Source organism: Punica granatum, chromosome 1, assembly GCF_007655135.1.
Source record: "Punica granatum isolate Tunisia-2019 chromosome 1, ASM765513v2, whole genome shotgun sequence".
NCBI lineage: Eukaryota > Viridiplantae > Streptophyta > Magnoliopsida > Myrtales > Lythraceae > Punica > Punica granatum.
In genome coordinates, this window is record NC_045127.1 from 49,180,512 (window position 1) to 49,193,463 (window position 12,952).

Below are 12,952 nucleotides of genomic sequence, written 5' to 3' on the forward strand. Positions count from 1 at the left end.
CTTGAGCCAGCATGCTTCCTAAAGCAGGGGATTACTCCCCATTATGATTGACATTTAGATATGCTTAATTAATCAACTATTTTAATTAATTAGATCAAACTTGTGTTTTAACTTTTTCCCTACAGACGCACTTTGTTTTCTACCCATCTTTTCTTTTGTTAATTATTGGGTGAAGAATTTAATAATTGAGGGTGGGGTGAGGGCAAACTATTACTTTGGTTTTCTAGGAAGGCCATTCTTGGAATGTATTCATGTCCCCGTGCATTGACCCACTCGCAATGTAAAGCGAGCAGATCATCACTCGATCTTAACCTAATAGACTCAACCAATCAGACTACAGAACATACGTAAAGATAACAAAGTTAATTATCGAACATCTGCATTCGAAAGAACAAAACAAGCTCATCATGAATTCTTAAATGTAACCGATCATGTCAAGGTAAGATGCAAAGAAAGACACGGAGTAAAAAAAAAAAAGATACAAGGTAAGAAGCAGGTAAAGTTGTAATGGGATAAGAATAGTACCAGACTAATCATACGAATGCTCAATCACGGCTGGTTATATCAATACATGACTTTTAACCTATGTCCTAACATTTAGGAAGGAGGAAGAGAGAGAAAGAGGGAAGGGGTGTCGTACCATGAACATGTCTGGGAGAGGACAGAGAAGGGGGTGGGGGAGAGGACATCATCAGCTTATATCTGATCCATTATTTGTAAAAGGAGAAGTGTCTGATTTCTCTATCTTTCTCTCTTGTTTTTCCTAGGTTGGGCTTCTCTCTCATCCATACCCATGTTTTCTTCTTAAAAGCAAAACAGCAGAAATCTCATCAGAGATTAGAACCAGCAATCTTAAATTTCATCTCTCTCTCTCTCTCTCTCACTCCACTTGCTACAACTTGGTAACATATAACTCTCTCTCTCTCTCTCTCTCTCTCTCTCTCTCTGTCTTGTTGTCTTTCTAATGAAACAGTAGTCTCCTCTTTCTCTTCCTCAGCTCCCATAAAGCATCAAGGGACAAAGAGAAGATCTGTTGAGGGTCCGGACCGGCTTGAAAGTACGTTTCTTTTAGTCATCTGTCAATCATCGGATGATGTTCGTGTCTCGTCTCCCGTGATATGGTCAGAGAACTCTGTGAGAGCAGCGAATCGAGAGACGACTACATGGCCTCCTCGACGGCGGCGGAAGTTGCCAACAATTTCTGCTACCCGGATCACCACTCGGCGGCGGCGGCCCATTTCGTGGGCCACATCCCCGCAGGCTACGACCCGATCTTCAGCAACATGACCCAGAACGTCGACATGATTGGGTTCGGAATGAAGAACGGACTGGTGGGTGTCAACCACGACTCGGGCAACTGGCAGGAGAACAAGCTGTTCGTGGATGATTCCTCTATCCGGTGTGTGTTCCCCTGCGAGGGTAACGAGAGGCCGAGCCAGGGCCTATCGCTCTCCCTCTCCTCAGCAGATCCCTCGAGCATCGGCCTTCAGCAGTTCGAGCTGAGGCCCGCAAACAACAACCAGCAGGATCACCATCATGAGATGAGGGATCACCATCATCAGCAGCACGCGTCGACCTTCGGGAAGTCTCCCGCGTTGCAAGGTCAAGTAGGGCAGCTTCAGCTGAGGAGCTCCAAGTACTTGGGCCCAGTTCAGGAGCTGCTGAATGAGTTTTGTAGCCTTGAGACTAATATCACTAAGCAGCAAGGCAATACTGATCAGACACCGACTAAGCCGAAGACCCAAAGGGCTAACAAGCAGTGGGAGGATATTAACAATGGAGGCAATCTCAGCTCGTCGTCTAACCCGAAGAATCAGTCCCTGAGCTCACTTGAGTTTTTGGAGTTGCAGAAGAGAAAGACAAAGCTGCTCTCACTTCTTGAAGAGGTATATATCGCTCGAAAAGATGTTTCCTTTCCCTTTTCTTCCTTCTTTCTTTGGTCCTCCCCTCCTCCTCTTCTCCTTTCAGCAAATTAGAGAAGCTTCAAAATGTTTTTCATATGATTATCGAAGTTTGATCGATGAATACATGGTAAAGGTCTAAGCTTTACCGGATCAATACATAGAGTGATAGATCGATTGATTCGGGTTTCTTGCAGGCCTTCAAATTAACGCCAAAAGAGAACCCTTTTTTTATACTTTTCCATTTTGATCTATGATTCGTTTCTGTATCTTTTACTTTTTCCCTTTGGCACCAAAGTAATACTTCTGGAGTCATTTACAATTGGGTTTTGATATTGATCAGGTTGATAGAAGATACAGGCATTACTGCGACCAGATGAAGGCGGTAGTGTCTTCCTTCGAGGCCGTGGCGGGCCATGGAGCGGCCAAGGTGTATTCAGCCTTGGCCTCAAGGGCCATGTCGAGGCACTTCCGGTGTCTGAGGGATGGAATTGTTGGCCAGATCAAGGAGACCAAGAAGGCCATGGGAGAGAAGGATCTAGTGACACCCGGAACAAGTCGGGGCGAGACCCCAAGGCTAAAAGTTATTGATCAGGCGCTGAGGCAGCAACGAGCCTTGCAGCAGATGAGCATGATGGAGAGCCACCCATGGAGGCCACAGCGTGGCTTGCCGGAGAGATCCGTGTCAGTCCTTCGAGCCTGGCTCTTTGAACATTTCCTCCACCCGTAAGGCCCTCCCCCCCCCCCCCCCCCCCCCCTCTCTTAACGGAAAACATATGTTATCTACGTCCCTCTCGATGTGTATGGACAAGGATAGCCATCAACTATCAAACATGATATAACAACCTAACCGAACAGTTTCCTCATGATTGCTAGATAATTTTTATGTGTTAATGTCAGTAGCATCTCAAAAACTTTTGTTAGTAAAGGCGGTGATGGAAGGCCGACACAGCAAGAAGATCGATATGCCTTCTGTCCTTATTAAAAGAAAGAGAAGCCATGGAACTTTCGTATGTGCTCAATACTAGCAAGTTAGCTAGTGATACACTAGTACTATATATTATATAGTGTGAGATATGTTGGTTACTAATCATTTAGCTGCCCAAGCAAACAAGGCATTCCTTTTGGTACTTTTCCTGCCATCACCATTCAGATTCTTTCGTTCATTTGTCTTGTCAAATTATTACAGTTGGGACACATATTGCTCCGAACTCTCTCTGTTATTCTCTCGTGACATCGATTCCTAATTTCCTTGGATCTCTTAATTTTCCCCTCTTTATTAGTAAAAGTTGATATCTTTAGTCACATGTTCAGGCATGTATGAATAGAATATCTATCGCACGTATTGGCGCAACTGTTTTATCGAATGGTTTCATGTCATTTCATTCTGTTACAGCGTTGCTTGCAAAGCTAAAGGAGCACAATGTTTTTTGTGATTTTTGCAGGTACCCGAGCGATGTTGATAAGCACATATTAGCCCGCCAAACCGGTCTATCAAGAAGTCAGGCACGTCCACATCCCTCAAACCCCACAAGCTGTGTTCTTTTTATTATCATGCCAAATAGTTTATGTCTTTCAATGCGAGCATATCTTCTTATTTTCCTATGGATTTCGATAAAATATATATATTAAAAAAAAGATCTGCCATTATGATTGATGATGGATACTATATTTAAGAGAACAAAACCATATACTATCTTCAGTTTGATGATTAATTATTAATTTGCGTTTGTTTAATTTTCTGTGGAAAAAAAAAACAGGTTTCCAACTGGTTTATTAATGCACGGGTGAGGCTGTGGAAACCCATGGTGGAAGAGATGTACTTGGAAGAAACAAAGGAGCAAGACAATATGGGCTCGTCGGACGGGGCCACTGACCTCGAGGACGGCACTGCCAGGCAGAGTAATCAGAACCCCCATGGAGCGCCCGGCGCACTGCAGCCGCGACTGGAGGATCAGAAGCCGACTGTTGGTCAGCTTGTCCGAATCGACTCAGAGTGCCTCTCCTCCATAATCACGAGCCCTGACAAGAGTGACCACCATCACCCATCCAGGAGTGCTCGGAGTAATAATCTTCAGGATCAGCATGGTCATAGTATCCTCCAGCACGGGTTTGGAAGGGTCGGGGATGGTTTCGGTGCCATGGAGCTCGACTTCTCCTCCTACGATCACCACTCAACAGGGGGCGGGGTGTCACTGACTCTAGGGTTGCAGCAGCATGGAGGGAGCGGCGGAGTCAGCCTCGCCTTCTCGCCTACATCACAGAGCTCGCTGTTCTACCCGAGAGACCACATGGAGGACTGCCAGCCCGTCCAGTACTCGCTCTTGGACAGCGAGGGACAGAACTTGCCCTACCGGAACTTGATGGGAGCACAGTTGCTTCATGATTTGGCCGGTTAACCATAGAACCACGATATCATTAAAAGAACTTGGTGCCTCATGAAATGAAGAAATTATGGCAATATATATATACATATAGTGGGGCAATATATATATATTATATGATGATGATGATTTTCATAAACTCTAGGGTTTTTAGGATGAAAAATACTCCCAACACCAGCATTATTAAAAGTTACGTACAATACCATGTTTTATCTCCTCAGGGTCTGCTATATATATATATATATATATATATATAAGTAGGGTAGTTTTGCTTATATATGTTTTCTTTTCCTTTGACATTGGAAAAGAACATTTCCTGCCCTTGAACTGTTAGATAGATCATTAGGGTTGCTTTTAATGTTAGCTGTGATTAATGCAAGGAGTATACGGGTAATTAATCATTCCCTATTTTATGGGCAATTATATTCTTAGCTATAAATATCTATATTTACTTTCGTTTTGCATCTAGCTATAACTAGAGTACGCACCATTGATCGGTTGGAAGTGTGAGATCTGGGACACTATCATGATGTACAGATATAGAACATGCGAGAGAATAACTTCACGCGTATATTCGGGAGCACTTGCGCGTATTTGTAGGTCCCTCCTCTCCGGCATTATCGAAACGCTTGTGATTGAGTCTCTTGTGGCTCATTTATTTTAAAACCAAAGTTCGGGTTGTTGTTTTCTATTTTCTGGTAGATATTTCTGTTTCACTAAAGGTCAGTTACATCAAGAGTTGGAGATTTCGGTTTGAGTTGTGAGGTTTTGTGGGAGATTAAGACATTTCGTTAAGAGATCAAATAAATATCCCATTCGATTCGATTGGGCTTGTGTGGTCCCTAATTTTCTTTTTTCATTGCCAATAAGAAATGTCTTAGCTAGCTTTATATATGATTTTGTCCACTTTGGACGGTTTATGCTACTTCTTTGGCCAATGTAAAAGGTGCCTTTCGTAGCTTCCTCTTTAGTTTAATCCAGATGGGCCCTAAATACTTTTCACAACAAATTTTGTAATCGGGCATATAAAAATGGCACAATCATATTATATCCGTTGTTTATTTCTTCTTAATACATCGTCGGTTACGCAATATCATATATGACGTTATGGTTTTTTAAACCGTTCAACTTTTGTATGTAGCCTACATCCAAAACCGAACTGAAGCAGAGCCTATATACATACATGGATGCGAAAAAGCGCTGTAATTAATCACCCCCAGCTGCATATGTAGGTATATTTACGTAGCCCAAAATCAGACATGTATGTCTATGTAAGATTGCTTCTGGCGGAGAAATTCAATAATTAAACCAAATTAATAAGCTTTTGATTATGTCCATATTCCAAGCTCGTGATCAAAACTTTGAATTCTCTAGGGACTCTTGAATGATGTTGGTGATGTGACGAGGGTGCCGGTTCACCGTTCGTTCATGTCTTCATCAGTTTATTCATTTACATATGTTTAGACTTCAGCCATGTTTCATCGAAAAGGGAAAGTTAGTTTAGCGTTTTGTTTTTTGGTTTATAATGTCGTAGTCCAAGTCGTCTCTCCCTATCACAAAATGGAAAATTTGACAGAAGTTTCCCAAAAAATTGCTAGAAGAGGAAGATCCCGCAGAAAGTTATTGTCCTTGACCAGTGAGACGATATCTAGAAGCAAGTTTACAACTTAACGGGTCGAGCTTGGGATTAGAGATAAAACGAAAGCCAAAGAACCTGACTGAATGAAATGCATGTACGGTCTCCTGTTGTTTGATCCCATGTTTGTTGGCCTTCCCTATAACATCACCTATCAATTATTTTATGATCAAATATGATAAGAAGCACCTGCTTCATCAACCCTTCTTCACTGGGATATTACAAGGGCATTCAAGCCCAAGCCCATTGATATGAGCCCAGAAGGTCGGGCCTGGAGCCTTTTTGTGGAAAACATGGGATTTAAATTGCACAATCGGTACAAAACCTTTTAAGATTGTAAAACTTCTGAATAAAAACTACAAATCGTAACAATCAAGTACAAAAAGGCCTCGAACTCAGATCTTGGGATGTATCAGGTGTTGAAACAGAAATCGACTCGCGCCAGCCCAATTTGAATGGATTAGCGCGTCTAGTGGTGGAGAGAACAACATGATTGATGGGAAATATTGATTTCCATCCGTATATCGCCATTTTTCTTGCTGAATATAAGCTTGTTGGTGACACTTGTTGGGGATGGTAACTCGAGATGATTGATTTCGGAGACTAAGTTGAGACCAAAATTCTGAATCGGGAGAGTATACGAACACAAACTTCGATGATGAAACTCGTACGAATAGTAATTGTCCGATTAAATTTGCGGTCTATATCACTATCAACATACATTAGTTGATGCCGGATCCCAGTCCAATTCTCCCATTAGTGCAATATAGTTAACAAGGTTGGGTCCAGCTCAATCATAGACACATGCATGTTTGTTTTTTCCCGACAGTATGGGATAAGAGCAGGAACAAGCTGCAAATTACAAATCTCCACCCGCACCGACACTCACCATATCGTTGTCACTCGGCTCCAATTACTTGGTCGCCGTTGCCCCTACAGCACTCCTAGAGACCACGTTCGAGTAATTCTATTAATCGAGAGTTCATGCATATACACAGGTAATAAAATTTAAGGTACGTTGAGTGTGTTATGGAAGTTGTGTACGTGCTCGACTCGTGAGGGCACTTGAGAGCAACCATGCATTTGTCGGGTTCCATGTCTTGCGATTCTTACACCTATGATAAATGGCTAATTAATCGAATTATCAAAGAAAGTAGAATCGATATAGTAACACTTATTTCTAACTTGAAATCAAGAGATTTTTCTAGCTTCAAATTCCCGTCGGTCCGGAATGTTAAATATCTGTTGCTTCCCTGATAGACTTCCTTGTAATTAGGGACTTTTTCATCCAATACTCCGTTATGGTTGTGTTATCAATTTCCCCTTTCCTTTTTCTTTCGAGTTGTTATGGTATTAGGTTGGTTTGGCACCAAAGTCGATGGGCTTTACACGAAAGCCTAGGCATAGATCTCCAAGCTCATTTCGTACCCTTATTATTATTATTGTTGTTATTGTTATTATTGTTATTTATTCGGAAAGCTTATAAAGATAAGTATAAAATTATAATGGCACTGAAGGTTTTATTGATGAGAAACATTTGAGATTTCTTTTTATTTATTTCGAGTCGATAACTACTAACTTGTGGCTCTAAGGACGAATTTAGGAATTTAGTATGGGGAACGTATAATTTAAGTGAAAACAAAGAAATAATAAACTTGTAAAATTAAGGAGGGAGGGAGAGACTAGGATAATTTCATGAAAAAAAAAGTGATAAATTTGAATAAATATATTAGAATGCAATTTCTCCAATCCGAGGGAGGCAATGGTGCCACTTTTAAATCCGTTCCAAAGGGAATAGAGGTCCACTTGTCACATTTAATAACCGCGAGTTGCTTTTCAGGGGACAATCAATTAATTGATTAATTAATTAATAATTAATTTGTCAATTAAATTAAATGTGTCATTGCAAGATTACTGAACAAATTGATTAATTAATTCCACGACAGTATTCTTCTTCTGAAAAAGATTCGCTTTAGACAGCCATGATTGGGGTGACATGAAAAGGTCAAAAGAAAAATTTATGTGCCCCGACTATATTATTTTCGACATTATTTAATGTGACTTTGGAGATATTAAATAATAACAATATTTTATATTTTTGTCAATTTTAAGACGAATTTTTTTAATTTAAAATACATAAATTATCAATTTATTATTGAAGTAAGTAAACGTCAACTTTTTCACTTATTTAAATAAAAATTGTTAGTAACAAACCATCGGTCAAGGTAACTGACGCTTTTTCAGAGGCAATGGTGGCTCCCGATGAGGCCATCACCGCCCAATTTTTTTTTAAAAAAAGGTAAATTCGAGAAAGGAAGGAAAATGGGGTCGATAGTGGTAATCGACGGTCATCAGTTGACAATCAACATCGTCGATGGCCTCTGTCATCCGAGAAGACCCCAATTTGGGGGGTGGGTGTGTGTTGCAGTCGGGGTTTGGGGCGGAGGCCGCCTATGAGGCCCTACCAATTGAAAAAGTTAATGCCGTGCTAATATTAACATCAAATTGATAATTTGTGTATTTTTAATATGAAAAGTTTGAGTTTTTTTATAATCAATTCTTTTTTTAATTCATCAAAAAAATACTTCATATCTTTGAAATGAAAGTGAAAGCACCCTGTCCATAGAAAATAAAAAAATGTTTTACCTCTATTCTCTGAATGGTCTCACTCCTATAATTCTTTTGAACTCCCAGATCAACACCGATCCTCAATTTCGCCGTTGATTTGAAGTCGAAAATAGCATCCAAAGAAGGGACATGAGAAGTTCCTCTAGAATTAGCTAGGGGCTCTCCTTTTCTTTGAACAAGACACATCATGTAGTTGTGGGTCCTCGTTTTTTACTTTGAAAAATGAACATTTATCCCAAATGAAACATTTGTACCAAGTCCTTTCCCTTATCCCTAACATAAACTTGAACATTAACTATATCACTTCAATTGACTCATGATCAGATTAAATCGATGCTCAAATGGACTTAATCACAGTCATTAAGCATGTGATCTCACTAAAATCTTTCCGATAGAATGACCTTACCAAATGTAGTTTATGATAACCTATTTCCCCTTCTAACCACCCTCATGAAATCTTCCTAGTCTCCTGCTATGTTCTGAGCCCGTAGGCTTCAATAGTACATATATAAAGTGATTCTCTTTAACTTTGTAATCCACAGAGAACACGTGACTCGAAAAGGGGAAATATAGAACGAGATAGAGATGAGAACTATCGCCCGTGTTAAAATATCTTATATATTTTCATTTCGAATGCGTCAATCGTACAAATACATCATCTATACACATTCCTCATGGCGAATTGGAGCTGGGGAGAAGGACCCAACAAAATTGGAAAAACTTGAACAAAATTCCAGGAATTTGGAGGGAGGCGATCCTAAGATATTGCCTAACATTTATGAATGCCTACATTTCACTAACCTCACCTTCCCTGCATGCTCCCACTTCTATCACCATGCTTCCCTTCTTCTTGGCCTCCATTATTCTGCAACAATTTCTTCTCGGAGACTGTTGCGATCACATAGAAAAAAAAATTGGAAGTCAGATCGTGATTTTCGTCTTTGAATCCTTAGACAGAAGAAATTCATATGCGAATTGGACATGTAAATACTGAGATCCCAAGCGCTCATTATCATCAGGGAATGACAGTAATATGCGAGGAAATGACTAATGTGTATAGGAAAAACTTGGTAGTGTGTGTTCTACTCACTCTTTCCCATAAATGTGGGTCCGGCTTCTTGTGGACCACCACATAATCGAGATCCTCAGGATTGGCCATCTTCCATTTGCACGGTGGGTGCGGGGCAGCCGGGACCCGCTGCCGGATGTACTCGCTCACCGTCCGGTTCGCCGAGGAGTCAAGCCTTGCGTTTGACAGGTAGAAGACGAATGGCTTCTGGCACAGGTTCCGGCTGACCGGCCTGGTGTTGAAGGCATAGGCTGTGTAATCCGCTCTCCTATACCAGTTCAGGAAGGTCCTTGCCGGCATCTCCACCTCTCTAGGTGAGAAGACTCCCCGGAAGATCTGGACGGCAAAGCCCCACGAGACAGAGACTGTCCAACTCCTCGATTTGTCATAGCAGATAGACTGCTGCATGAGGCCCGCGGAGTCGAGGTTCATAGGCACAGTGAGCCTCTGGAGGGCCTGGACACGGGTCACGTTGGGGAAGATGGGCTCGACGACATCGAGGTGGTGAAGGGAGATCAGCGGGGCGATCGGGTGTGCGGCGAGGAGCCCGAACAGGTTCCCATAGACATCATACTGAGATTTGAAACCACGACAGCTCAACGTCAGTATCCAACTAGGACTTTTATGGTGCGTTTGGTTTCAGAGTTAAAGTAATTTTGATTTTGATTATGGAAAAAGACAAATGATTGTATAGTGTATTGAGTTAAAGTTAAAGTTAAAATTTTTTACTTGCGAAATGTGCATTTTTATTGTGTAGTGTGTTGAGTTAAAATTAAATTTAAAATTTTTGTGATTTTAACTGTGAATCCAAACGAAACTTTATGCTCCTCATCATTGACTAACCACTTTCAAGAGTGCTAACTACGACTTTTTTACTCGACCCAACGTCCTCTCTTGCAATCGAAAGAAGAAAGTTAAAAAAAAATAAACCGTGTGAAAGTGTGAACTGACCCCATTAACAACGTGGACTCCACACTTATAGACCACCTACTAAAATCATGGACAAAGAACAGATGTCAGTTTGACTGCGGAGTTCAAAATTCATTGACCTTTTTACCTTTTTTTTTAATTAACTATTAAATACGCGTACCTACCAAGCCAACTAATGACACTTCTGGACCCCAAAAAATTAGGACAATTATCATTGGGATCCATTGATTAATAGTCAAACCTAAACGGTGCTTTCAGCTAAGTTCCCACAGTTAAATGCCAAATTCCCACACCAATTAATAAATTATTTCGTTAAAAATTAATTAAGCAGACACAAGATTCCCTACTTCTATTACTGGCATAATATCAATCAACAGTGTTTAAATTTCTGCGAAATCATACTTAATTACGCGTACCCAATTAAATGCAGACATCTATAGGACACGGCCATTAATTACGAATATCATTAGGCCCTAAGGCGTAAAGTCCGAGTTAAGAAGAGACACTATAACTAGGTTGTCCTTGTCCATGTTATAATTAGACCATTCAGAAACGACGACGTACCTGGTGGAAGCCGAGTTCCTTGGTGAGCGGGACGCCGAGCTCGGCCATGCACGCCTGAATCCTGTCGTCGGAGCCGTACAGCCCCGGGTACCGGCGAATGCAACTGTCCTGCATCTCCGACAGGGCCTTGGCGAGCGGGTAGCTGATGGCGAAGCCGCCGCCCCCGTAGGCCATCCCGTATGAGAAGTATATGTTCTGGAGGTGGCTCTCCGACAGGCTGCCGATGTAGTAGAACTGCCGGTGGTCGTACTTGTTCAGGACCCTGAGGAGGTTCTCCGTCACGAACACCGTGTCGTCGTCCCCCATCACGAACCACCTAACATTGCTCATGCCCAATTGCAGCGTCTCCGAAACGATACGGGAGATGCGGAGCGCCGAGCGGTGGCCTTGCCGATTCTTGTATGGGAACTGGGACGTGTCGCCGGATATCTTAATCGGCGGCAGAGAAGCAGCTTCCTCTGGCGCGGCGTGGACCGGGCGGTCGAGCCATACTATACCCCTCATCTGTTTCGGCTTGTACCTATTGATCCAGAGGTTTATCCATGTTAATTAACAGAGCTCAAAGAATAATAATTATTATTATTATTATTATTATTATTATTATTGAAAAGGAAAAATAAAAATTGGGTCTTGAGAAATTACCAGAGCTTGATGTAGCTCTTGCGCTGGTCCCAGAGCTTGGCGGAGGCGGCGATGCCGAACACAATGTGCTTCAGCTCCGTCCTCTGTAGGGCCTCTTCGGGTTCGCGCCGGGCCTCGGTCCGGTTTCGGGTCTGCGTGTCGGTGGAGGAGGAGAAGGAGGTGGTGCTGGAGAGGCGGCGGGCGGTGGAGAATGGGTCCTCCTCAGGGCAGGGGCGGGAGGTGGAGACGAGCCTGAGGGCGTAGACGAGGTAGGTGACAGAGACGAAGAGGACGAGCCACACCATGAGTCTGGGCAGGGAGGGGCGGCCAGGTGAGCCGCCGCCGGAAGCAGGGCTCCTCATTTGGTCCCAGATGGATTTCTCCGGCGACGGATCCAGCTTCTGGGTCACCATTGGAGAAACTTTTACCCCCCGGACTGGGGACTTCCGCACCGACTGTGTTGACTGTGTCACTCAATCAATGCGGGAATCGAGAAATACGGGAGATTAATAGTATGATGAGAGGTGAGTGCAACAATATTAACGGAAACAGAGGATTCGGCAGTATGAAGAAGAAGGAGGAGGAGGGAAAGGGGAAAGGGGAAAGGGAGAGGAGGGGGAGGGAATGCCGAATGGCATGCGGCTGAGGTGAGGTGCCACTGCCAGGTCGCACGCTCTCCCAGGTAAAGCTTAGTGAAACCCCCTTTGTGTCCTTTCTAATTTATTTTTTAATGTAAAAATATATAGCCGTTTTTTTGGGATTATTATTTGCATGCAGATTTCATTTTCTCCCCCCAGCTGTCTCTGTATCTGAAAGTACAGAATTAGGCCTCCCCAAAAAACGTGTTGTTTTTTTTTTTCTCCTTATCAGTATCATAAATATAAGCACGGGTCAAAAAAACAAAAAAAAACATAAACTTTTTACATTTTAATAATTTTAACTTTTTTTCTTAACCTAAAAATGCATAAATTTTCGATTTAATAATAATTTTAATATCGCATTAATTTTTTCATTAATGTGAAATAAATCAATGCCACAGAGGGCGCCGACGATTCCATCCTGCGACCTCAATTGGAGGAGTGATGGCCGAAGTCATGGCTCCACTCGCCGAAATAGGGAGAATTCTCAATTTGAGAGTTCTCTAGATTTCAAGGGGTGGGGCCTCCATTCATGCCACCATCCCCCGATTAGGGTCGCCAGCTCCCTTCTCCCGATTGAG

At 42.3% G+C, this 12,952-nt stretch overlaps 2 protein-coding genes across 3 annotated transcripts; one reads left to right on the forward strand and one right to left on the reverse strand.

Annotated features, from left to right (window-relative positions):
- Positions 1–657: 657 nt before the first annotated feature.
- On the forward strand, positions 658–4,740 carry LOC116212438 (homeobox protein BEL1 homolog). Of its 2 annotated transcripts, XM_031547060.1 has the most exons (5): positions 658–902; positions 998–1,886; positions 2,245–2,627; positions 3,347–3,407; positions 3,662–4,740. In XM_031547060.1, the coding sequence occupies exons 2-5, from the start codon at positions 1,119–1,121 to the stop codon at positions 4,298–4,300; spliced, it is 1,851 nt and encodes a 616-aa protein (XP_031402920.1). In that variant the 5' UTR covers positions 658–902; positions 998–1,118; the 3' UTR covers positions 4,301–4,740. The 2 variants fall into 2 exon arrangements, with proteins under 2 accessions (XP_031402920.1, XP_031402927.1); XM_031547067.1 differs by lacking the exon at positions 658–902 and having other exon boundaries at positions 918–1,886.
- A 4,411-nt stretch (positions 4,741–9,151) lies between these two features.
- On the reverse strand, positions 9,152–12,361 carry LOC116192997. Its single transcript, XM_031521714.1, has 4 exons — positions 11,755–12,361; positions 11,113–11,632; positions 9,640–10,191; positions 9,152–9,437 (listed from the first exon to the last, which is right to left on the reverse strand). The coding sequence occupies exons 1-4, from the start codon at positions 12,144–12,146 to the stop codon at positions 9,336–9,338; spliced, it is 1,566 nt and encodes a 521-aa protein (XP_031377574.1). The 5' UTR covers positions 12,147–12,361; the 3' UTR covers positions 9,152–9,335.
- Between the last annotated feature and the right edge of the window lie 591 nt (positions 12,362–12,952).